Below are 25,319 nucleotides of genomic sequence, written 5' to 3'. Positions count from 1 at the left end.
CCCTCAGCCAACTTCAAGGACCTGAAGACCTAAAGGTGAAATGGTACAGTGCCCACTCTGAATTTCAAAAGTTTGACTAAATGGCCCAGTCCTGGGATTCTCTGAATTCTTTGTTGCTGCCTGAACCTTAATTTTAGGCTTTAGAGGGTGTGCCAGTGCAAATGAACGACTGGAAATCCAGAAAATGAAAACAGCTTTTATGGGATTTTAATTAATTACGTTTCTTAAAGTTTAAGCTCACTTGTGGGTGTTGGATGCAAAGATAAATTCTTGCTGAAGGGACATTCAGGGACGGGAGAGGAAGAAACAATTTCTGGTGGGAGGAAAGCAAACAAAAAAGCAGTATCTGCCAGACTTCTTGTAATTTGGCTCGTTTCTTGTACTCTTCGACTCTGTGGTGCCAGGGTCCCAATACCCCACCAGATGAATTAGCGCCGGCGGGCGAACGAGCAGGGTGGGCCATTTAGTAGCCCGGAACCTCTTGTGAGGGTTTGTGCAGCCGGGCGCACTGGGAAACATTTGGCGCTGCACCGCCCTGCGCCATGCCCTTCAGCCCAGTGCTCCGAGGAGAAAGCGTACGACGTTGGTCCCCGCCGTGGTTTGTAGCTGGCGGTCTGAGGCCAAGCCTCAAGTAGGAACGGTATCATCATGATGAGAGGACGGCCGGGCCGAGTGCCCTTACAGTTCCTGCCGGATGAGGCCCGGAGCCTGCCCCCTCCCAAGCTGACCGACCCAAGGCTCGCCTACATCGGCTTCTTGGGCTACTGCTCCGGCCTGCTTGATAACGCGATCCGGCGGAGGCCCGTGATGTTGGCGGGTGAGGGCTGCGCGGGCGGGGTCGGCTGGGAGGAAAAGGGGTCGCAGGGCTGCAGGCCAGCTCCACCATAGGCTGCCTGAAGTGCCTCGCTTTTCCGGGCCTTTATAAAGCCTAGCAGGCCCTGCCTCACCTTCTTTAGCGCCTCCGCGCCTCATGAGCTCTTCAGAATCCCGCAGAGCCAGAGTGTCATTTGGCTCTTCAGGAAACTGAGGTGCCGTGAAACCCAGGACCCCACAGTGAGTCTGTGAAAGACCCGAGAATGGACGTCGAGCTCCCCTTTCAGTTCGTGCTGCAGTGTGTGCAAAAATGAGTGTTCATTCCCTATCATGCTCTACTGACAATACGTACATTGTAGCGTTTGATCCTCAGAACACCTTATGAGAAGGTGTTACCCACAATGAGGAAACAGCCTTAGAGAGGTTAAAGCAGCTTGCCCAAGGTCATATGGCTAATAAGTAGCAGAACCAGTTCAAACCAGTGCTTCTCAAATTTAATGTGCATACTACTAATAACCTGGCTCTTGTTAAAATGCGCATTCTGATTCTTTAGGTAGGGAGAGGCTTAATGTCAACACAATACCAAATACTTCTGATGCTGCTGCTCTGGGTACCTTACTTTTGAGTAGGACGCTCGAAACCACGGGGCTGTATTTTCTAGTAGTGTGTTAGTGGCATTCTGTTAGTTGACACAGAAGCTGTGTTAAGGGCAGTGGATCTACAAAGGGAAAAGTGGAGGGAAGCTCTAGAAGATGTATTTAAACTTAGCTTTGATTTATCAGGCAGATACTAGAAGAGAGCCTTCCCGTTCCATGGGACTAGTGGGAATGAATGAAGGCAAGAGCCTCTAGTTTAATTATTGAGTGAATATGCAGGGTAGGGCAATAAGGCTACAAAGGATATTAATTAGGTAGATCAGTGCAGTTTATCCTCTAGGCAGACAGGAACGTTTTAGCTTTAGATTGCTGCGGCGGGTAGGGGGAGACAGATACAATGAACAGACCTGTGTTTTAAAAGGTCAGCTTTGTCAACATTGTGAAGCACTGATTGGAGCCAAGGAATTCGGTTAGTGAGAAAAAAGCTAATAGAATGGTTCAGGCAACTGGGAATCACCTCACTTGTGCCTCATTTGCCTTCTTCCAGCTATATGTCATGCCTTCCAGCGATATGTCGCCAAACCTCAGTATTTCCAGTGCTCAAATAGTTCTGAAATCCTGTCTCCTTTGGACATGATCCTACTTCACAGAAAGGAGTGACTTTGACTATTTCTGCCTCTAGGGAGATAGAGTTTTCTCCCTTTTCATTACTACTCCACATTTGCTCGAACCTGTCTCTTGGTGTAAAGGAAAATTGCTCCACTTTGGAACTAAATGTCCTTGCTCCACTGCTTCCTAGCTGTGTCACCTTTGGCTAGTTACCTGGTCAGACAGTTCAGAGCCAAAGTTTCCTCATCTGTAAAATGAGAATAATTGATCTTTGCATATTTGTTGTGAGACTTGAGATTTTATAGGTAAAGTACATGGCACACAAAAGGTGCTGGACAAAGTTCCCTTTATTTTGTTCTTATGCAAACAGTTTACTTTATATTTCTTCCATATTTACAGAGCTCTTTCTCTGTGCCAGGCAGTGTTACATACAAGATATGCGGGGTGAGAATACTATCCCTGACCTTGAGGAGCTCCTAGTCAGGTCAGGGAGACAGAGAAATAGTCCATTATAGGTCTAGGTGTGACAAATATGTGTTTTGTTGGAAGTTGATGAGCAGAGAGCGCTTGGGGAGCACTAAGGAGGTACAGATCGGAGGGAGACTGTTCTGGAGGAAGTAAACGGCTGAAATGTGCATTATATACCACTTAATCTCGTCTCACTGTCAAACACTTTTTTGTGCCTTATCTGGGAGACAGAAGAACATAGTGGTTAAGAGCACATGCTACTCCATCCTACTAGCTTTTTGATTCTAGGGAAGTTAACATTTCTGTGAACTTTAGTCTCCTTATCTGTAAAATAGAGGATTATTTCCCTCTTTGAGCAGCTGTGAGAACTAGATGAGCTATGATGTATATAAAGCGCTTAGCCCAGGGCTAGGGTTCAGTTCCTCAATTCCCTGGGTTTCCCTAAGTTGCTTTGGAAAATTTAGGTCTTGAGGACTTTATTGAATTAGTATCCTTAGCAGCATTTATTGAAAGAATATTGTGTTTGTCTAGCTCAATGTGTGGCATATAGTGGTGATTCCTGGCTGTCTTAACCCTCCAAAGATTTACAAACCAGATGAGCATATTAAAAAGACAAATCGTAGTACAAGTTAAGCACATAGAATGATGGGTGTGACAGTCGCAAGGGTGGGAAAGGAGAGCCATGTGGTGGATTTTCAAACTATGGCCCTTAGAGTACCTGGCATTCTGTAAATAATATTGGAATATTCTATCAGTCAAATTATACAGATCTTTTCAAGTTAGCAGAAAAATATTAAATAGAATTTTTCCTTAAGCTTTTTTCCTATCACTTGTTTTTAAACTCTTATTGCTGGTTACCCTTACTTGCCCTTAATTTACAGTTAGTATCTAAATATAGTCCACAAAAGTAAATATTTATTGATTTCTAGTTTAATTTATCAGTAATTTACAGCATTCTGCAAAGAACACCATGGCTTCCAAGTTTAGGTTCACTTAGTAAAGGACAGAAGGGGAAAATGATTGTCGAGGGGTTATGTATGTGGTGAGAAAAAGACTACCACTAAAAGAGAGAGGAGTTTAGAGAAATGGAGACTTGGGAGGAGGCCAAGCCATGCCTTGTAGGGCTGGGACTCTGGCATCATTTATGGAGTCTTTCTGTGTGAGGGGTAAGGGTAAAGACATAGAAAGTCTGGGTCTTTGTAGTCCAGTGGCACATAGGACAATCCAGCACATTTTGGTTGGCTGTGTTGCAGATAACCAGTTAAGGGTAGCAGTGGCTGTTTAGGGTAAGAGACAACACAAAAGAATCCATGTCCTGTCCAGTCCCAGATCATAATATTTTACATTTTTGTTGTTTTACACATTTTTCCAAAATACTTTCATACGCATTTTGGGCAGGGGAGGGGTATGTACTACTGCTTTAAGAAATGGCTTTGCCTGGTAATTTCTTTGTTTTATAGATAGTAAATTAACTTGCTCAAGGTCATTCATCCACTTATGAAATGTTTATTAAGTGTTGCCTATATGCTAGTATGGAAAGGTGAATCAAACATTGGCTTTGCCTGGTAGTAGAGAAAGAAATAATTACTATAGCAGTTTACATATTAATAGAGATAAGTTCACCCTTTTAACTCCAGGAAAGTTCTGGGGAGAATTCTTAGCAGAAATGATGTCTAAGTTGAGTCTTGAAAGATCAAGAAGTCATCAGAGAAAGAACCAGTGCATGGTATGTAGAAGCATGAAGAAGCCTCATTTGTGTGAGGAATTAAAAGTAGTTCAGTATTGCTGGAGCACAGTGTGCATATCAAGGAGTGTCAGAAGATGAAGATGGAGAGTCAACTCGTGAAGGACTGCAGGAGTTAGGACTCCTTTTGAGCATAATTGAAGGAGAAGGAACCAACAAGCTAAGTTTGTATTTTAGTAAAAATTAGTGACAGGATAAAAGGTGGGATGAGTATGGAAACCAGTTAGAGCAAATGAGAGATAAGTTCCTTGAAGTGAAGAAAGGAAATATTTACAAAGTAGAATTGACAGTACTTAGTGACTGGATGTGGGGGAAGAGGGTAGAATAAAAGGGATGATTACTGTATTTATTATCCAAGACTTGGATTCCTAGGTCAATGGTCTTATTCTCAGACTTAGGAGAAAGAGGTATGAATAGGAAGGAAATGAGTTCATTTGGGGATGTTTAAAATGAACATATCTGTCAAACATTTGACGTATCTGTTATTCAACATGAGTGTCTGAGTTGATGTACTTATGGATCCTGAGCACATGGGTAGTAGATAAAACCACAGAAATAAATTAGTTCTCCAAAGGGATATGTGTGGAATAAGATGTGGAGAGCTGGGAGTATAATTGTGGGGCTTAGCTAGAACATCAGATCTGCAGTTAGCCTTTTTTATTTTTTTTATTTTTGCAGTTAGCCTTTTGCAAAAAATGTCTCCATATATAAAGTTCATACCTCTGGATCTCTTTTCAGACTTTAAATCTTAGCTTTCTCTAGATCATATGATTTAATCCTCTCTGGTCTCATGATAATAGGATGATTTTTTTAATAGGGTAATTTTTAAATACAGTTTTTGAATAGGTAATACATGCAAATGGGATAAACTTTAGAAGGGACAAAAGAGAATTGAGATATATTTGTAGTGTAGCTTACTCTTTTAATAACCACTAAATATGCAAATATAAATTGGTATATGGAGACAAACCAGATTCTGTTTAGACCATCTGCTCATCACATCCTGAACAGGGGCTAGAATACAAGTTAGGTTAGGTCTAAAGTTAACTTATTGAAAAAGAAAAAAAGATATTTTTCTGTTCTCAGTCTAACATTCAGGATTTGGTACTTATCTACCTTTTTCCATGAAGAAATTTCTAAAACCTTGGGTTCTATTGATAGTTATGTTTGTAGACTTAATGTTGCTTTTTGTAATTACCAGATTTCTTTAAGAAGAGATCTCAAGGTCAAGGCTATTTGTTCAGAATCGTCATATAGAAAAGCCCTTTTTTAAAAAAAAGTTTTAGAAGAAATAATAATAAATTATATATCTGAAATATAAGAATATAATCTTTAATACACATTGACTGATTTTTGCTTTCTTTGGGATTTGTCCTTTGAATTTCAGGTTTGCATCGCCAACTTCTATATGTTACCTCCTTTGTTTTTATTGGATACTATCTTTTAAAACGTCAAGACTATATATATGCTGTGAGGGACCATGATATGTTTGCATATGTAAAATCACACCCGGAGGATTTTCCTGAAAAAGGTATTTCAAGTTAATTGTAGAAAACCTCTTTCTTACTCTGCGTAATTTTCCCTGGCTTATCTTTTCCATGCCTGTGTCTTCAGGTACCTCCTCTATTCTGTTGACTCCTACATCTTTATCTATAGACCAAAATTCTTTTGAATTAGTATATCCAGTTTCTGGCTAATTACCTTTGCGTCCTGCTTCAGTGAATGACACTACTGTCCACCTAGGTACTCCAGCCAGAAGCCTGGGAATCATCTTCAAGTCTTTTCTCTTTCACTTCCCATTAGTCATTATGTCTTACATTCTACTTCCTATTTCTCAACTCTAGACTCTCCTTTCTCTCCCACTGCTACTATCCTGGTTCAGGCTCTGATAATCTTTTGCTTGGACTGTTGCACTTGCCTCCAGCTCACATCTCCCTTGGTCTTACTGAAGTTTATATCTCAGGCTCATTGCCTGGTAGAAACACTTTGCTCATTCCTTTTATCTACCACATTACATACACACAGGTCCCTCATTGGACTTAGCTTCGTCTTTGTTTTTCTAGCGCAGGGCCTACACATAATAAGCACTTAATAAATAATAGCTGACCTGAACTGCACAGAACCCTGCCTCATCCCCTTCATAACTAATTTTTGCCTCATGAAATCTTCCCTATACCACTTTGTACATACTGTACCTTCTTCTTAATCCTCCTCTAGCCTTGTTTCCACCTTGTCCATCTAGCAAATTCCTACGAAAGATTCTCAATCTCAGTGAGGCTTTCAGCCAGCTACAGACAGGAATTTTCTCAGCACACTCTACTTTTCTCTGTTCAACTGTGAATATAATTATAACTCTTCTTTTTGTTATTTTACACACATACACGCAATACAGATGTGCACAAACGTGAATGATGAAGAAAAATTTTGAACTCATAAATATAAATGTTAAATATATTTTTCTATTTATGTAAATGTATAATATTAAACATTTAAATTTCATTAGACCGAATGATGATTTCTAAGGTTCTATTTTGCTCTAAAATTATGTTACTCTGTTTAATATTCCCATAGCCTTCAGTCACATATGTAATGTGTATGGTGGATCAAAAAGATACAGGGATATTTTTGCCAATGAATAGCTCAAAGACTAGTTCAAAGCCATGAATAGTGACTGTATCAGAGATGGGGAATACTCAGAACTGCTGGATATTAGAGCTGGAAGGAATCTTGGGAATATGATTCCTGAGAATGAAACCCAGTGGCAGACCAGTCCTCAGTCCCAGACCTCTGGCTCTTTGCCTTGATTTTTCACTAGCTCCCTCAGTGTATAGCCTCACAGGCTCATTCTGTCTCTGAGCAGCAGATTACTGGCAGTTATGCGAAGAGCCTCACGCACTGATGATATGAACATGGAGAGCTTGACCACCTCAGCTCCAGGCCCCTCCTAGCTGACCTATGTCCATCCCTCCCTGTTCATTTCCTCCTTTATCCCTTCAGTCAGGATCCTTCTGGCAGCATTTTGCCATATGGATATCACCACAGATTTTTCCAAAGTTATTCTTCATTCAGTGAAGCAAATGATCACCAAACCATGGTTGAGGACAAGAAAATGAGAAAATTCTTAAGAGTTTCTATCTGTAAGAATATTAAGTATTCATTTTTCTTTAGGAAATATAATTTTCAAAACAATTTAAAAATAAACCTTTGTGATCTTTTCTTTTATAGATAAGAAAACTTATGGTGAAATTCTTGAAGAATTCCATCCAATACGTTGAAATCTCCAAAATGCTTGTTCCATTTTCACTGATACAGTTATTTCTGAATTTTGTGGAACGTGTTTTCGTGATATCTAAAGTTTATATTAATCTGTGTGTTAACACCTTGAGATTAAAATGGTCACCATGAACATTCTGACTCCTTTTTGTCGTAAGAAAATCATTTATCAGAGAGTGGTTAGTTTCCATTCACCCAATTTTAAGAAGACATCTGACAGATTTTAAAATGGAGTTTAGTTCTAGTTTGGAGTTGGCACACTATAGCCTGTAAGCCAAATCTAGACCACTGTTAGTACAATTCTATTGGAACACAAGGTTCATTTGTTTACATGTTGTTTATGGCTGCTTCCATGCTATAACAGCAGAGTTGTATAGTTGTGAAGGCCTAAAATATCTAATATATGGCCATTTACAGAGAAGGATTGCCTGCTCCAGTTCTAGTGCAAAGCAAAACAAAGCAAGCCAGATTATGGAGGGTTTTGTGAGTCGTGTAGAATAATTTTGACATGATCCTATAGGCAATGGGAAGTCACTAAAGGGTTTTAAATGGGAATAACATGGTCAGGTTTGTATTTCTGAGCTTGCTCTGCAATGATATAACGGGTGGTTTAGAAGTAGGAGACTCAAGACCAGGAGAATGGAAAACTGATACTACAAATGGGGTCTTTGCTTTTAGATGGATCATCCTGAAGAAAGTGGGCTTAGTGCCAACACTCTACAGCGGAGCTCAGTGCAATTAGTAGTAAAAGACACCCTACCTAACTGGAATGAGGTTACTCTCTATGGCTCATCAAATCCAAATGCTTGTCCAGAAAGTTTTTGTTTCCAAGCTCAGATTTATCAGATTAGTTTTTGGAGATTAATAAAATTGTTTCTCTTTATACATGATTTTAAATTAGGAGGCAGTGTGACTATGGCAGTAGATGGTTTCTGGGCAAAATCAGATGAGTTCCATCTCTCAAGTTCCGCTTGTTAAATATGAAATCATGTCTGAGAACATACTTCTCAGGTCTTGAGAAATTAATAAAGATATGTACAAATAGAAAAATAGTGTAGATGATAGAGGGTTTGTTCACCTGCTCTTAGTAGCACATCAAAGTTGTGACGGAAACACAGCAAACAGCAAGCAGAGTCTCCTGGGGTCTAGATGAACAAGCCCTACAACTGGGGAGAGAAATAAGAAATCATCCTGCAAAGGGAGGCAGTAGGACGGAGCAAGGACGCAAGGCTTCCTGGTCTCAAGCAGCTGAGTGGGATGGAGGCTGTGGTAGCTGCAGCTGCAAACGCTTCTTAAAGGGGCCATGTCCAAAACCAGATTTTCGTAGTGAGGGACTCGCTCACTCTGAACACCAGTGCCCGGTCAGCTGCTCGAGGGGCACCAGGGACTTAGAGGGGGACACTGAGTTGTTGGAGTGAGGGCTGGAGGTGAGGTTTTTCTCCCACACAGAAGTGCTGGTGGTATCCATTGTTCCTTTGTTGAGCCCTCCCCACTCCCAGTGTGCGACATAGCTGAGACGTCATCAAATTGGATAACAGAAGTTGCTCTACCCAGAGATTCCCTGAAACTTAGCTTCCTTCAACTTGCATCCCCACCAAGCCACATCCAGTTGTGTCCTTGGTGAGTCTTGTGCAACTTGCTGAGCAGTGCCAAGACTCACACTGGTGGCCGCTGACCTTGGTTTCTGGTGTAGCTTCTTGAGGCAACTATAAACACAGCATCTGTGGATTGCTTACTGAATCAACAGGTGGCCCCAGAGGGACACAGGCTGGGGCTAAAACTGGCCTGCTGCTGAACTCTTTTCAGGATGCTAATAAAACCGGAAGACTTAGAAGCATTGCTTAGTACATAGAAACAGACACAGAAAGGCAGCCAAAATAGGAAGACAAAGAAGCAGAAACCATATGAGAAACAGAACAGAGATCCAGGAATAGTGGAGTCAAGCAGTCTAACAGATGCAGAGTTCAAAACACTACTCAATGAACTTAAGGGAAGAATAGATGAACTCAGTGAAAACTTTAACAAAGAGATAGCATGCATAAAAAAGGAAATAAAAAACCACAAAAAAAGAACCAGTCAGAAATGAAGAATACACGAGAAGGAATCAACAGTAGAATGGACAAAGCAGAGGATTGATCAGCGATTTGGAAGACAAGGTAGTAGAAAACACCCAATCAGAACATCAACAACAATAAAAAGAATGCGAAAGAAATAAGGCTAGTTTAAGAGACCTCTGAGACAAGATCCACCATAACAAAATTCACATAATAAGAGTACTACAAGGAGAAGAGAGAAAGCAAAAGATTGAGAATCTATTTGAGGAAATAATGACTGAGAACTTCCCTAACTTGGTGAAGGAAATAAACATATAAGTCCAGGACGTAGTTACCATTTAGAGTTGAAGGACAGATAAAGAGCTTCCCAGACAAAAATAAGCTAAAGGAATTTATCAACACCAAGCCAGTAAATATTACAGGAATTGTTGAAGGGACTTCCTTAAGAAGAAAAAATGTTTCAAAAACATGAATAAAGAATGGTAATAACTACATATCTATCAATGACTACCTCAAATGGAAAAGAATTAAGTGCTCCAACCAAAGGATAGGGTGGCTGAATGGATAAGGAAACAAGCCTACTATATATGCTGCCTACAAAAGACTCACTTCAGATTAAAAGACACACACAGACTAAAATAAGGGGAAGGAAAAAGATATTGCCTTGATGGACCTAGAGGGTATTGCACTAAAGGAAGTAACTCAGATAGAGAAAGACAAATACCACATGATTTCATATATATGTGGAATCTAAAGAACAAAATAAACATCAATAACGACAAAAATGAAAATAAACTCATAGATACGGAGAATATTTTGAGGGCTACTAGACAGGAGGGGATTGGGGGGATGGTGAAATAGGGTGGAAGGGATTAAGAAATACAAATGGATAGTTACAAAATAGTCATAGAGATATAAAGTATAGCATAAGGAAAATAGTCAACAATGTCGTAATAAATATGTAGGGGGGAAGAGGGGTACTAGATTTAGTGAGGTGATCACGAGCTCTAATTACTTATCTGTACAACTAAAACTAATATATTATTGTTTCACCAACTATAATTGAAAAAACTCATTGACTTGTACAATGTAAATATGAGCAACTAATTGTCTATTATATTTCAATAAAGTTGGGAAAAAAGATATGTACAAATATAATGTTTTATTTTTTTATTGCTACTGCACTAAATAGGTTTATAGTTCACCTGTGCTCAATGGGTACAAGAGTGGGAACCACTCATCCCAAGATACTGTGCTACCTCTTAGTTCTGCAGGGTTAAAAGCAAGGGCTAGAGCAAATACAAAGTGAGAGTAAGAGAAACAATTAGCTTATAATAGTAGCACTTAGACTCCAGGGGCTTTTAATTTATCTTGTTTAATTTCTATAACCTTGTGAGGTAGGTAATACTATCCTCATTTTTAGTTGAGGAAATTTAGATTCCAATGGGTTAAACTTGTCCAAGATCACAATGAACAACTGCCAAGGGAGGGGAGGTAAACTTTGGTTGGTCAGATGCTATGCTTTTTCTACCATACCACACTGGCCCTCATGAACCACTGACCACCACCCCAAGCTGGTCAAAGAAGAGTGAGGGGGAGTTGCGAACAGCAACAAGCATCCTAAAGGTGACCCAGTGATGAGTTCACAAGTTAGTGCTCAGAAGGAGGTAGAGAAGCATCCCGGAGAACTGAGTCGCCTCACTTTCAGCTGCAGATCCAGGTCTTTCTGGTCTCATCAGGGCTAGCAAACTGCTCCATGTCTTCGTCACAGAGTCTACCTTCTATCATGTAAAGGGATCTGTGGAGTACAAAAATGTTTAAAAATAAAAAATCAGTATAAATCCACACCACTAAGGTACTGTCACATGCCTATTGAAATAGGAAATATAATGAAAAGGCTCATTGGTGTTGCTTTTAGAGAATGCTGGCAGTGTTACATCACTTTAAGAAAAATCAGGTTATCAGAGCTGCAATAACTCTTCCAGTTACACCTCTAAATTTTACTAACAGAGAAACTACGATGCAGTAAGGTGAATAATTTATCCAAGTGTCAGTGGCGGAGCCAGGATATGAGCACAGGTTTTTTAACTTCTGCCATGACATACAGCCTCCACAAAAATCAAGTTAGGGTGTGTTGAAGCATTGTGGTGTAGAATCGCTGCTCCTGTCTTCAAAGCATTTTGACTGGTCAAGGAGTGGGTGTTCTATCCACACTGTCATCCCCAATTTCCTCCTCCATCCCAGGCTGCAGAATTCTGAGGCGCTAATGAATTCACTAATGTAGAGAAAGGGAATTAGATGCAAGTTAGGCCAGGGTTCATTTATCTGGTTCTGCTATTTCCTGAGTACCTTTGGACTCATTTTACTTCTCAGGCCTCCAGTTTTTTCATCCGTGAAAGGGGGTGATAATTCTGTTAGATAATTGATATTTGAGTGGTTTTAAACTGTAGAAGTATTTAATTAGTAGTTGTTATTTTCACCACTACTGTTATTATTCAGTTAACTGAAACCCAGAGAAGTCAGATGGCTAAACCAAGGCCACACAGCTCATTAGTGGTAGAACCAGAACTTGACCCCAGAGCTGTTGACCCAGCCCAGTTATATTTAAGAATCTCTGAAAGGCAGTCCAGGATGCCTTGAAAAGAGAGAGAAGCAGGGTTAAAGTTGACAATTTGAGTTTGGGTTTGAGATAAGGGAAGGGAAAAAGGCTGAGGAAATACCTGAGTGTAACTCTCCATAGGCTGTGTGTTCAGGTCCCTGTTTATTCCCCACTATTACAGAGTGGCCTTCAGGCAGAGTATGAAGATAACACATATGGCTGAGTTTGGGTGTAATGGAAAGAACACTCAGATCAAATTTGGGGCAAGTCTTGCTTTTGTCCCCTTAATTGTGATCAAATTTGGGGCAAGTCTTGCTTTTGTCCCCTTAATTGTCCCCATAATTGTGACTTTCAGTCAATCACTTCATCTCTGGCTTTAATTTCCTTACTAGTAAAATGGGGATAAAAGTCCCGCCCCACATACCTACACTGGTGATTTTGAGTCCCATAGACATGAGTATGGTTTATCACTGAAGAAACAATTTCTGAGAACAGAGCTGGCAGGTGGCACAGGACCCAAACTGGCAGGTGCTATAGCCAAATTTCTCCTATTCTTCACCCAGGAGTAACCACTCACGACTGTACCAGGTCCTCTTTCCATCACCTACCTGGTGCCACCACTTGTTTGTATAGCTCGCTGCCCATCCATACCTCACAACTCTAGCCCTTCTGAGCATAGACATATGGGCTCAGACGCCAACACTTGTATATGTCCTCACAAGAGGGCTTCTCAGTGGGCATGCCTCCCATTGGTGTGCCTGCAATGGATTAGAGTATCAAGAGAGCAGTTCTTAAGCTTTCCATTTGGCTGGCTGCAACCTGGGATGGTCTGAGTAACCCTGCCAGTTGCAGAAATACTGTGAGCAGCCTCTCCTAAGTACCTGCATTTGTCATATAATTTTTCATGTTTTGCCTTGAAAAATGTCAAGAAGCACTGCCACACACATAGAATTGACAATTTATCTGAGTAAATAGCCATACCTACTAACAAATGCACACATGCATAAACACATATCTGTGTACATAAGGTACACACTTTTGCTTCTGCCTCCATAACAGTTCATGGTCATTACTCACCAATTCTGGGTCAGGAGAGTAAGGCAGGCCTGGCCTTGGGCCCTCCCAGGTGGTGGTCCCAATATCCTGAAGTGAGGGTGGCTCTATCTGAGACCCAGTAGCACCACTATTTCCCCTCCTCCCCCAGAATGTCCCTCAGTGGACTCTGATACCCACTAGCATGGCTACCATTACCTTCCCTAGAGTCTGAGGCCTACTTGGCCTGTCGCATTATCTCCTGGTATGTCCTCGTGACCTCCTCAGCTTTCAAAGTAAGGTGGGTGAGGATGCGATGAAGGCTGGAGAAGTGCAAGTGGAACTGGGCTTCCAGGTCCAGCTGCCCCAAGACCTCATCCTCAGGCTCCTCTGTCTCTGCAGCTTCATTTTCAGCCTCGTCGGTTTCACCGCCTGCCATCTTGACCTGCCACTCCTCCCGGGGCAGCAGCCCGTGATCCACATCCACACAGATGGCCTTGAGCATGGTGAAGTAGTTGTAGAGATCAGGCGCCCCAGCCCGGGCCTGGCGCCCAGGCACACTCAGCTGCACATCCCGCAGAAGGCTGGGGAGCATAACCACCTGCTCCATGTTATGCACCACAGCCGAGTACCGGTCCATAACAGTCAGCAGGCAGTTCTTAGGGTAGCGCTTGGTTAGCACCTGCATGGTTGCTTCCTCTCCCACACTGAATTCAGCACACTGCACCAGCACTATTTCTAGGCTGTTTTTTTTTATGTCTGGATGCAATGGCAGTTTGACAGGATGCCAAAGCTCAGTCAATGGGTCAACACAGCCCTGTTTTAGACCAATCACAGGGCTTGGGCACCCACGTCTGTATCAGGTGATCCATCTGGCCAGGGGCAGATCTGTCAGTCTTCTGCCTGTCGTCATTTCAGCACTTCCTGATGTCTCAGCAAGAACCTAGCTTCTCCTCCACTGGCTTGCAGAGCCAGAGTAACAAGGAAGGTTTTCCCTTTGGTAACTAGTGCACTTGACCCCAGGGCAGTAATTAACTCTTTCAGGTCACCTGAGACCAAGATGCCTCTTGCTGCCTGCTTAGAGTGGCCTCTAATGCACAGTTCACTTCTCCGACCTTGGGTGCCTCAGCTGAAACATGAATGAGGAGGGTTGTGAAATGACCCCGCTTAGTGGAGGGCAAAGAGCACTGAAGTAGGAGCCAGAAGTCCAGTCCTGCAGTTTCCTAGCTGTGTGTTTTGGTCATTTGCCGACTAACACTATTCAGCACCTACTTCGCAACAATTTCTGCACTAAGCTTTTACAAGTCATCTCATTTAATCTTCACCACAACCCTACAATGAATGTTTTAATCTTCCTGTTTTACCAATGAGTAAGCTGAAGTGCAGACAGCTAAAGTAACTTGGCCAAGGTCCCATTGGAGCTGGGATTCCAGCCCAGGACTACCTCTATTCTACCTCCAGTCAGTGCTCTAGACACATGTGAGGTTGCATAAGTTATACAGGTTCACTGGGTCCATATCTTTATCTGTAAATTTGAGGTGTTATTGTGAGGATCGAATGAAACAAAGCTAAAGAAAATGCTTTGTAAGCCACAAAACACAGTCCCAAAATGTATTATCTGTGCAGATTCTAGATTCACGCTGGGATCCCTCCCAACTCTAACCTGTAACTCCAAAAGTTACAATGCTTCTCTTTTCCTATTGACCTAGTCCTTTGGCCAATGTCTAGGAAGACAATAATCCTTTTCATAGTCATATTATCATAATTAAGTACTGACTTCGTTATATTTTTTATGAGATAACCAGGAAAATGAGGTCCAGAAGGAGGATCGAAGTTGCCCAGCAAGTTAGTGGAGCGGTCAAGTGGAGAACAAAACTTTCAGAGTTCTGGTCACAATACCGCCTGGGGTAGAAGGATCTGCTAGGTACCTTCTTCCCAGCCAGGGAGGAGACAGGTGGGGAACTTGTCTCACTTGAGCAACCCTCACCTCTACCCTACTACTGGAGGACCCAGTACACCCTCGGGATTGACAGTCACCCACTTACCCACTCCATCCCACTCCTATGGACAGGGCTCTGAGAAAGTTCAACTTTACGTTAAACAGAATTCCACCTCCCTTTAGCCCCTCCCCATTAAATTACAATATTCACCCCACCCCCCAAATCACTGACCTTAACTACACTTATATCAGCACAACAGGGCAGTGTGAAAAATCATTTCCCAGCCTCTAGCTCACTCAGTGCCCACAACATGAGGCAGAAAAACATTAGAATCCCCCTTTTCAGATGAGGAAACTGAAATTCAGAAAGGAGGAGGTACTGGCCAAAAGTCTCAGACATGACAGGAGGAGGCTCGGCCCAGCTCTCCAGGCCTCCGAGGAAAACAGCAATTGTCCCTCTCACCATGTGCCCCTTTATGGGCCTACTGGGTACTAGCTGCAGGTGACCTGCATTAGACAGTTGACCTTACCTCTTTGGAACAGAGGGCAGCCAAGTTCAAGCACCTGCTGTGATCGGCGAAGCTTCCACTTTAACCCTTTGTGTACTATAAATTGTGGAGTGGAACAGAAAGCACGGGCTGGCTCTTCATCTCTCTGGCTGTGTGGCCCTGGGCTAGTCACTGCTCTTCTCTGAGCCTCAGCTTTCTCCTCTGTTCTAATAATAAGAGGAAGCATTGATTGAGGGCTTGCTATTCTAAGCAAAGTGCTTAGAACAGAACTCAATCCTCCCAACAATTATATGTGGTAGACGTTCCCCATTTACAAAGAAGGAAATTGAGGCCTAAGAAGGTAAATAATTAGCCTAAGAACACACACTCTTAGTTCTAAGGCAAGGAGGAGTTGGGGTGAGTAATAACTCCTATCCATAAGTCATTATGAGGGTTAGAGACGATGTTCGTGAAATATCTGGTATAGTCCAAGACCTCAGTAAATATGCACTGCCTTCTGGCACTTCTCTTTTCTTACACTATGCTCTTCCAATTCTTCATTTATTTCTCCATCCTAGGACTTGCTACACACATTTTGGTTCATTTTGCACCTGTCCTAGGGCCCAGCACTGCAAATACTTGGTGGGTACTGACTGAATAGTGACCATTAGATTCACTTCTTGATACATTCTAGGATGTTTGGTCATAGTGTCCAGTCACCTTGACAGGGTCCCCAGCTTGGTGGGAGGCAGTAAGTGAGGCCTTTGGTAGGTGAGGGAGTCCACGTGGCTACAGCCGCACACAGCCACCCGAGAACTGCATGCAGCTGCAGGAGCTCAACACCACCTTGTGGGCCTGAGTCTAAGCTGAGGCTCCTTTCCAGGATGACTCTTAGGGAAGGAAAGTATGCTATGCCCCCGTCCTGACAGTCTTCATTCTGCAGGGTGCTGTCCCAATACTTTATTGCAAACAAAACTGTTAGAAGACACATTAGCCCAGTATTATCTCCATCAGTTAGCAGGATAAAGAATTTGCATAAAATTGTTTCCTAAACTATGCGTGGAAAGAGCAAGTTTTCTAAATTAATAGATTAAGTGAACAAATTTAATTTTAACAGCTTACTTAAGTAAACATTTGGCTAATTCATTTCCAGCCCTAAAACATTTTTTTGTTTGTTTTCGACTTTTACTGGGAAAAACATTCTTAAAATGTGTTCTCCTGAGGAAAATGGAGCATTCCTTGTGTTTGAACATCCAGGATGGCTGAGCAGTGGGTGTGGCCAAAGACCATGAAGCTGGACATTGTAGCCTGTCACCCAGCCCACCTGTGAACAGGCTCCCTGAGCACCAGTGTCCACAGCTGTAAAGCGAAGGGTTTGGAGATCTCTGAAGGGAAGGCCCTTCGAGCCCTGGTTGTATAACTCCTTCTGGATATTACCCTGCCTTAGTTCTTGTGTTTTTAACCCAGTCCCAGGGTCACCAACCCAGAACTGGAAAACGTGATGTGCTGTCTGTGCACAGGGCTGGGTGAGCTGACCCTGGCATGACAGGCAAGTCAAGAGTGTCCCCCAAGTCGGAGCCTCCTTCTTTTTTCACCCAGTGGCCTGGGCCTCCCTGGGCCGACCCTGCCTCACCTATTTAACTAGGGGCTAAGCTTTGTTAAGGCATCTCCAGCTCAGACTTGGGGGGGACTCCTCCTGAGCACATGGCCCCTTGGCCCCACTGTGTTTGTATCTTAATCCCCCTTCAGGCCAGTCTATTCCCAGACCTATCCCTGGACCTGGTCCAGGGAGATTGTGTAAGTGCCACATGAGTGACTAAATGGGTGTGTTAGTGGAAAAGGGAGAGAGTAAGCGAACTGGTAATTGGGGGAATAACTGAGCTGTGTCGGTGAGGAAGTGCAGAGGAGTCCTGGGAAGGAAGGAGAGGAGGGTCCACACCACCAGAGCTATCTGGCCAGCAGGCTACCTGGCAGATGGAAAGCTCTGGATAAAATGTTGCTGAATCAGCAGCTGCCAGTCATCTTGGGTTAGAATCCAGAGAGCAAGGATCCAAGTGGATAGACTCAGACAAGTTCTAGGAGTGGGGAGAGGAGGAAGACAGGAAAGAAGGGATGTGGAGTCTTCTTGGGGGAATGCAGTGGAGCAGGGCCCCATGGACTCAGGTATTCCTGCTCTCAAGATGCCTCATCCCAGGGTTGGGAGGTCTTCTGGTCCAGCTGAGCACTGAAGGTGGGGAATCCTAGCAATGGAAAGGAGGGAATTCGCAGAAGCTGTACTAAATCTCAAGTGTCATTCAGTTTCCTCAGTCTTTCCTCCTGCCCTTAGGTGGGGAAACTGAGGCTGGGTAAGGCACTTCACTGGAATGGCCTCTGCAGAGCTAGCTGCCTGTGGTCTCATGCACCGGGTATCTGAATGGCCCATCTCGGACAAACTGAACTGGCTCCAGATAGACTGGCTCTAGATAGGCAATCACCAGGCCAGGAACACCATGTGAATGTGGTACAAGGGGAAGGATGATCACATCGTGCCCCAGGGCTGCCAGACTCCAAGCAACCCTAGCTGGGCTTGAGCCCAGGAAGCTACAGAAGGGACTCAGACAAAGGTTGCAACGAGTTTTCTATCTTTAAAAATGATTTTTATACACACACATATTACCTGATAGCTATAGGCCTCGGGGTGTTTTTCTTCTCATTGTCACTCCAGCCCTGACCCACTGGGGAACACATGAGGTCAAGAGTCAGGAGCTGCTCCACCCGCCTCCCCCAGTCCCTGAGCCCCTGCTGCGTGCCCCTACCCTCTGCTGAGCCACAAGACCAGGAGAAAACAGGATATGGTCCCTGCCCTCCAGAACTCGGCTCCCTCTGTATCCTGGGAGACCTCATGGATTGAGAACCTACTGTGTGCTTGCACTGTGCTGGGCCTGGGGCTATAACAGGACATGAGGCAGACAAGGCACTCCACTCAGGCAGTTTATATCTAGTGGTAAGAAAGCTACGATGAATATATGCCCAGATAAATATGATGATATCACATTGTGACATGCAATAGGAAGAAAATACAGTAAAATAATGAGCTAGAGCCTTGCTACTACAAGTGTGGTCTGAAGACCAGCAGCATCTAATCACAAGAGAGCTCATCAAAAATGCAAGTTCTCAAGCCCTGCCCAGCACCTACAAATCAGAAACTGCGTTTTAACAAGGTCCCCAGGAAATGCCTATGGCCAGGAGTCAGGAATTCACTCCAAACACATGATTAGTACCCCAAGGAAGAATAAATATCTGTGTTGAGACCTGAATGTTCTCAGCTTCTGGAAGATCTGTCTTTCAGGCAGAGGGAAGAGCCAGTGCTACTGATCATAAAATAATCTCCTTAAAGGCACACCTAATTCACTGGGTGACCTTAGCAAGTCACTCCAACTCTTTAGAACTGTTTCCCACCTGGAAAATTGAGGAGTTAAACTATTTTATTTATTTATTTATCTTTATTTTTTAGATGAGGCAACCCTTGGTTGACCTCACAGGTTGCAAAGACCTTGTCAGCTTACAATAACTTATTTTTTTTATTTTTTACACCTACAGCACCTGGTCTTCCTAGGTAGTCTCCCATTCAAGCCAGGCCTAACCCTGCTTAGCTTCCAAGATCAGCTGGGATCGGGCTTGTTCAGGGAAGCACGGCCATAGACTGAGGAGTCAAACTAAATAGAGGCTCTTTCAAGGTAAAAAAAAAAAAAAAAAAAATCCTCTAAATAGAGAATTTGGGACATCAAGAGTCAAATGGCCAGGTGTGGCAGGGCCCTCTCTTTGGAATCCTCAGGTCACCCCTGGAGGCCCAGCCAGGACTTTTCTTTTACTCAGGAATATGGGTATCTTCGCTGTTCAGGGTATCCACCACAAATTCTACTGATACAAATGCTTTGTGTGGCTAGCTGACCAGAGGCGACCCCGGAAGCTGGCAAGTCTTCTGGTTCAGCTTCCAGTCCTGATTCCTCCCTGACACATCCCATTCTCAGTTCTGAGAAGACCCAGTCCTTCCTCTAGCTGATGCAACAAGCTCCCAGAGCAGCCTAAGGGCTCTGGGCTTGCTGAATAGTAAAGAGAGGGGCTGAAATGTCAAAAAAGTGCTCCCTAATCGATTAGTCACAAAGGTCTGGATTACCAGAGCTGGATATACTATACAGATCCTGCAACCCAACCTCTACTTTACTGATGAGGAAACTAAGCCTCCAACTTATATTTCCAGTCATGTTTTGTTCACTCCCCTGAAAGGACTTCACGGGCCATATATATCACTTACTATAAGGCTATGATATTTTAAAATGCTGTGACAAGACTAGTCACTCATACTGATAACATGTCTGTCTCTCCTCTACCTAGGAGCCCCCTGAGGGCAAGAAACAGGTCGAACTCTTTTCTATGACTCTAGGAGCTCAGGAAAGTTTCCTGTTTGTTGGCTGAAAAGAATGAATGAATGAAAACTGTGGGAATCTGTCTACCTTTGGTGTGCTTCCCAGGTATTTCTTTACTTCTTCCTCCATTTCATTAATTGAACACATTTTTACTGAGTTTCTATTTGGGAATCCTGGCCACGGAGGGTGCTCAGAAGGGAGGCTGTCAACGCCAGCCCCAGGGTTCCGGAGAGCTCAGAGATGGTGGGGCCTTGGCTCAGCCGCCTCCTTCTGAGATGGCCAGTCCTGACAGAGGAGCTCCAGGAATCATCCCCCGCTGGAGGGATCTCTTATTCTGTTCACAGGGCTGGCTCCCAGGCTGGGACACAGGCCAGAGTCCAGGACCCCCTCTCCACCCTGGACAGATGCTGGTGGTCGGGGGCTTGGTTGGGGAAAGAGGAGATACTGATCAAGAGCTATGAGCTTATTGACAAAACTAGGCCCATGAACACTCTTCTTCTAGGCCTTCTAAGCCTCTCAGCCCTCCATTCACCCCTAGCCATCTTGTGGGGGCTCCCTCCCTTTCCAGTCAGGGCTTCACAGTGACTTCTGCTCTGGCTTCTCCATTAATTTCTCCCTACACAGTCAATAGTCCAGTGGGACAAGGGCTCACCCTCCCTAGCTCAAATACCTTAGTAGTTCTTTGTATTACCTTCCAATAGCTTCTGAACAAATCACCACAAATTTAGTGGCTTAAAGAAGCACAAATGCACTATCTCAATTCCCAGAGGTCAGAAGTCCATAACGAGCCTCTCTGGCCCAAAATCAAGGTGTCAAAAATAAGTAAGTAAGGAAGTAAGTAAGTAAATAAATAAATAAATAAATAAATAAACAAATAAATAAAATCAAGGTGTCAGCAGCTCTATGTTATTTCTGGAGGCCCCAGGGCAGAATCTGTTTCCTTGCCTTTCTCAGATTCTAGAGGCTGCCTGCATCCCTTGGGTCATGTCCCCTTCCTCCTTCTTCAAAGCTAGCAATGCCTTCTACTGCCATCTCTCTGGTTCTCCCTCTTCCAGTTACAAGGACTTTTATCATTACATTAGGCCCACCTGGATAATCCAGGATAATCCTCCCATCTCAAGGTCAGTTGATTAGCAATCTTAATTCTATCTGCATCCTTAATTCGCCTTTGCTCCGTTGTAACCTAACGTATTCACAGATGCCAGGAATTAGGACATTATTATCTTTGGGAGCCATTATTGTGCCCACCACACTCCTCATCCCTTTCATTTTGTTTTTACATGCCAGGACATTTCTTTAAATAAAATTTTGTACAGAAGCCTAATGAATAAAACAAATTGAGAGGAAATTAACTTGGCTGAAGCAGGATGAGGGAGGCTATTGCTGCCTCCTCTTGACCATCTTTCATTAGTCCCCAGGTCACCTCCAGAGAACCCAAGAGACTCCACAGAGCGCAGCTGGAAAACCACCAGCCAACACCAAGCCTTATCCTAGCATTCAGGCTTTAACTAGCCTTTCTGGCCTTATTTTCCACCACCAGGTCAACGAACCCAAGCCCCACCTCTGGGCCAGACTCTGGACTAGGCAGGAGGGACACCCTGATGCATAGTCCCATCCCCCAGGAAACTCAGAATCCAATGGGTGAGGAGGACAGACAACTAAGCAGGCTCCTTCAACCTAGTTGAGTAAGTACCACAAGAGAGGTGCTTAGGGAAGCTTCCTGAAGAAGTAACAACTTTGTGGAGTTTGCAAAGCAGAGAAAGGTGAGAAGAATCTTAAATGCAGGGTGGTAAGGGGAAAATGTTTATTTCTCTCTATAAATAGATAGATATAGCTATAGATACAGATATAGATAAACTATACATGCACTGTCTACTATATATGTACATACTATACAATACTTTAGAATGTATATCAAAGTATATATATAACATATGCATCCCATATAGCATATATCTAATAAAGGATCTTTATTACAATTTTCTTGGTTTCATGAATCTACATATTATTTTTGAATACAAACATATATAGTAAATAAAAATTTGCATGGGAATGAAAACATGAATTTAGGAGCCATCTCTGAGGAGCAAGAGGAGTACATGGGTACTTTATATTTGTTAGGTCTTATTTCTCAAGCTGAGTGATGGGTACATGGATATTTATCTATTTATTCTCTAATATTTTTGAATACATTATGTACTTATAAAAAAAGGAAAAGGAAAGCGGAAAATATTTTCCAGGCAGAAGTACCAGCCTGAACAAAAGCAGAGAAGTGAAATAGCAAGAATACTAATGACTCCTCAATATGACCTCACTCTCCCAAACTCCACAATAATTTTTTAAATCTTTGTTCCCTTTCTTCCTACCTCACACCCTTTTGCCCAACCTCACCTCCAGTGGCTGACCTTTCTAAAAAGATCAGTCCCCTCCTCTATTGGATTGGGTCTCATCCCAGTTGCAAGCCCACACCTCTCTTCTGCTGGTTCATTTCATGAATGCATGCACGTCCGGGCCCAAAGACTGCAGACTCGAGGAAGGCTGAGCGGAGTCCAGCCCCAGGGCGCAGCACCGATGCGGGCGCCGGCTCCTGCAGCTCCTGCCAGCAGGGGGCGCTGCGGGGCAGGCCAGGACCTGAGCTCCGCTGGCGCCGCCGCAGCGCTGCTCATCTCCGCAGCCCGGAGCAACTAGGACCCTGAACGCCAGTCAGCTCCCCAAGGCTCATTGCTCGCGGGAACACATGAGTTTCCAGGCGATTATTGCTCCCCTCGTTTTGATAGAGAAGGGTTGGCCTGTGGGAGAGAGAGTGGTAAAAAATCCTTTCTTCGTTCCAAGATCGTACTCCCCAGATAGTCGTCACGAATGTTTTGTAGCTGTTTATAAAAGAGGCTTGACTCAGCAATTGAAAAAGCACAGAGCCGATTTCTTTCTTTCCTGCCACTGTCCTTTCACACGGATTCTGTAGACTCATTCTATAGTGTTCCTCGGCAGGTCCCCTAGCTTTTCTGAGAGTCTCCCTTTTTCTCTCAGGTAATTTCAACTTGTGAATAAGCAGGCCAATGTTATAGCAAAAACTCCACCCCTCCCTCCCTCCATCCTGTTCCGGCCATCTCTCGCGGAGACACCTGCTGCCCGCAGAGGTAACTGGGCATTCTCTCTCCCTCGCCTCTCTCTTCTGCTCCTCCTGTTCTTCCCCCGGCTGCCCTAGGCTCTGCAGGGCTGGGTGGAGAAATCTAACTACATCCGAGCCCTCTGGGCGTGGCAGGTTACAAATGCTGACACTTTCCATCAGGAGCACTTTGATGGGATCCTTGGAGACCCACCCACCACACCATTCACCTGCAGTACGCCTAAACGTGGGGGGAGGGGGGGATTGTGCCTGCTTCTTCAGGCTGCTTATAGCCCCACAGCTTCCGCATCCCTCTTCACGCTTCCAGCTTCATTCTGCTGGATTCCCCTCACCCCTAAATTTGAAGTCCTTTTCCACAGGATCCTTTCCAAGAAGGCCTACGTTCTGCTACTTTCTGTGGAGTCTACATGTTGCCCTACAGGACACAAGCGCACGCGCGCGCACACACACACACACACACACACACACACACACACACACGGCTTCACTCACCAGCTCTCACCAGATTCCAGACCCAGAGTCTCCCCTTTTCATCCCCTGGTGAGGTGTGGATTGGAGAACAGGCAAAGTGGGTGCACTGACAACGCTCTCCAAGGAGATTCTCCTCCCAAGTTCTCCGGGGAATTAGGCTTCCTCTTTGGCAAGCAGGTCAGTGAGGAAGTGGGTTTTAGCCCTGCCCTCCCTCTCAGGTGGTCCTGCAAAGGTGGTCCAGCTTCTCAGTTTAGAGTCAGTAACTCTAGTATTGTTTCTGCCTCTGGGGCTTTGGCTGAAATTCTGAGGTGCTTGGAAAGGTCTTTGTTTACATCTTATTAATTTCCAGCCTTTGCCTGAGAAGTGTCTCTAACCTCAACCCAGAAGAGACCTCACCAGAGGATTCATCCAAAGCACAAACCTAAGAATACTCCCTTTTGTAAAACTCTCTCCAGCTGCTCTGGGGCTCTGGTAGGCATGCTGCGGTCAGCATCTCGGGCTTTACAAACACTTCAGAACCCCGCACTTTCTCTCATATCTTTGCCCTTCCCCCCGCCAGAAGAGTTCTAGCTCTGCTTCTCCGCTTGGCCTACTCCTTGTGGTCTTTGAAGACCAGAGTCAGATCTCTTTCAGGAAGCCTTCCCTGACACCCCCTTCACTGCGCTTCCACAGTCCTTATTACAAAGAGTGTTCTGTTGTAATTACCTTGACTGGTACTTATCTCTTTGCTTGATTCTGAGCTCTTTGAGGGCAAAGTATTGGTTTTGTTGAGTGTGTCTTAGTTTTTTATATGAAAACACCAAAAAGAAAGTCAAAATTACCCATAATCTTACCCCTTATTTTTGATATCACAGGAAAGAATAGGGTAGTTTATTTTACACACACACATACACACACACACACACACAATTTTATAATTCTACATCTTGGTCTGCAGTTTTCATTTTTATTTAACAGGTTATCTTGAGTGTCTTTTCGTGTTAGTGCATGTGGTTCCTCCTCATTCTTTTTTTTTAATTGTATGTTATATATATTTATATATAACATAAAATTTGCCAATTTAACCATTTTTAGGCATACAACTTAATGGTATTAATTACATTCACAATATTATGCAACCATCACCACTATCTATTTCTAAAAATTTTCATCACCCCAAACAGAAACTCTGTACCCATTAAGCAATAACACCGCCCCTTCATACACACACAAACACAACCTCTGGTAACCTCTAATCTACCTTCTGTCTCTATGAATGTCTCATCCTTTTTTAATGGCTGAATATTGTTCTACAGTAGGAGATATCATCATTTATTTAACTATTCTTTACTAATGGACATTCAGTGTGTTCCCAATTTTTTGACAACAAATGCTGAGCATCACGATTACCTTTAACATGATGGTTCCTGACCCCCATTCCCAGATATTCTGGTTTAATAAGGATGAATGGGGCCTAGGAATCAGGATCTTTAAAAACATCCTACCTGGTCATTGCACTGTGATGTGAGACTACACAATGAGAAACACAGCTGTGGGGCCTGGAGCTGCTGCATTCCTGGGTCACCAGCATCCAGCCTTTAGCCTGCCCACAGAGAGCAGGTTTGCTTCTTAGAGCAACATCATAAACTCAGGTGCTCCTCCTCACACTCTGCGATCACCTTGCCCAGGCTGTCCTGGTAAGTAATTGGGCACAGCATGCT

At 43.7% G+C, this 25,319-nt stretch overlaps 2 protein-coding genes across 2 annotated transcripts; one reads left to right on the top strand and one right to left on the bottom strand.

Moving 5' to 3' along the window:
- Nucleotides 1-516: 516 nt before the first annotated feature.
- LOC102882038 (NADH dehydrogenase [ubiquinone] 1 subunit C2) lies at nucleotides 517-7,644 on the top strand. The gene is made up of 3 exons (XM_006926650.3): nucleotides 517-817; nucleotides 5,618-5,761; nucleotides 7,456-7,644. Exons 1-3 carry the CDS (start codon nucleotides 649-651, stop codon nucleotides 7,503-7,505), a joined length of 363 nt encoding a protein of 120 aa, XP_006926712.1. The 5' UTR covers nucleotides 517-648; the 3' UTR covers nucleotides 7,506-7,644.
- Nucleotides 7,645-11,022: 3,378 nt separating this feature from the next.
- Nucleotides 11,023-13,888, bottom strand: THRSP (thyroid hormone responsive). The gene is made up of 2 exons (XM_006926649.2): nucleotides 13,408-13,888; nucleotides 11,023-11,355 (listed from the first exon to the last, which is right to left on the bottom strand). The coding sequence occupies exon 1, from the start codon at nucleotides 13,874-13,876 to the stop codon at nucleotides 13,427-13,429; it is 450 nt and encodes a 149-aa protein (XP_006926711.1). The 5' UTR covers nucleotides 13,877-13,888; the 3' UTR covers nucleotides 11,023-11,355; nucleotides 13,408-13,426.
- Between the last annotated feature and the right edge of the window lie 11,431 nt (nucleotides 13,889-25,319).

This window comes from Pteropus alecto, unplaced genomic scaffold, assembly GCF_000325575.1.
Source record: "Pteropus alecto unplaced genomic scaffold, ASM32557v1 scaffold7, whole genome shotgun sequence".
In the NCBI taxonomy this organism is placed as follows: domain Eukaryota; kingdom Metazoa; phylum Chordata; class Mammalia; order Chiroptera; family Pteropodidae; genus Pteropus; species Pteropus alecto.
The sequence above is the reverse complement of the archived record's forward strand: the minus strand, read 5'-3'. Positions and strand labels throughout refer to the sequence as shown.

What these genes read in the sequence shown, in the direction of transcription:
- THRSP (XM_006926649.2), bottom strand. Translation starts at nt 13,876, where the DNA reads ATGCAGGTGCTAACCAAGCGCTACCCTAAGAACTGCCTGCTGACTGTT.
- LOC102882038 (XM_006926650.3), top strand. Translation starts at nt 649, where the DNA reads ATGATGAGAGGACGGCCGGGCCGAGTGCCCTTACAGTTCCTGCCGGAT. An exon ending in GAGGCCCGTGATGTTGGCGG is followed by an intron (nt 818 to 5,617) that starts GTGAGGGCTGCG and finishes TTTGAATTTCAG; the next exon opens with GTTTGCATCGCCAACTTCTA. An exon ending in GGAGGATTTTCCTGAAAAAG is followed by an intron (nt 5,762 to 7,455) that starts GTATTTCAAGTT and finishes TTTCTTTTATAG; the next exon opens with ATAAGAAAACTTATGGTGAA.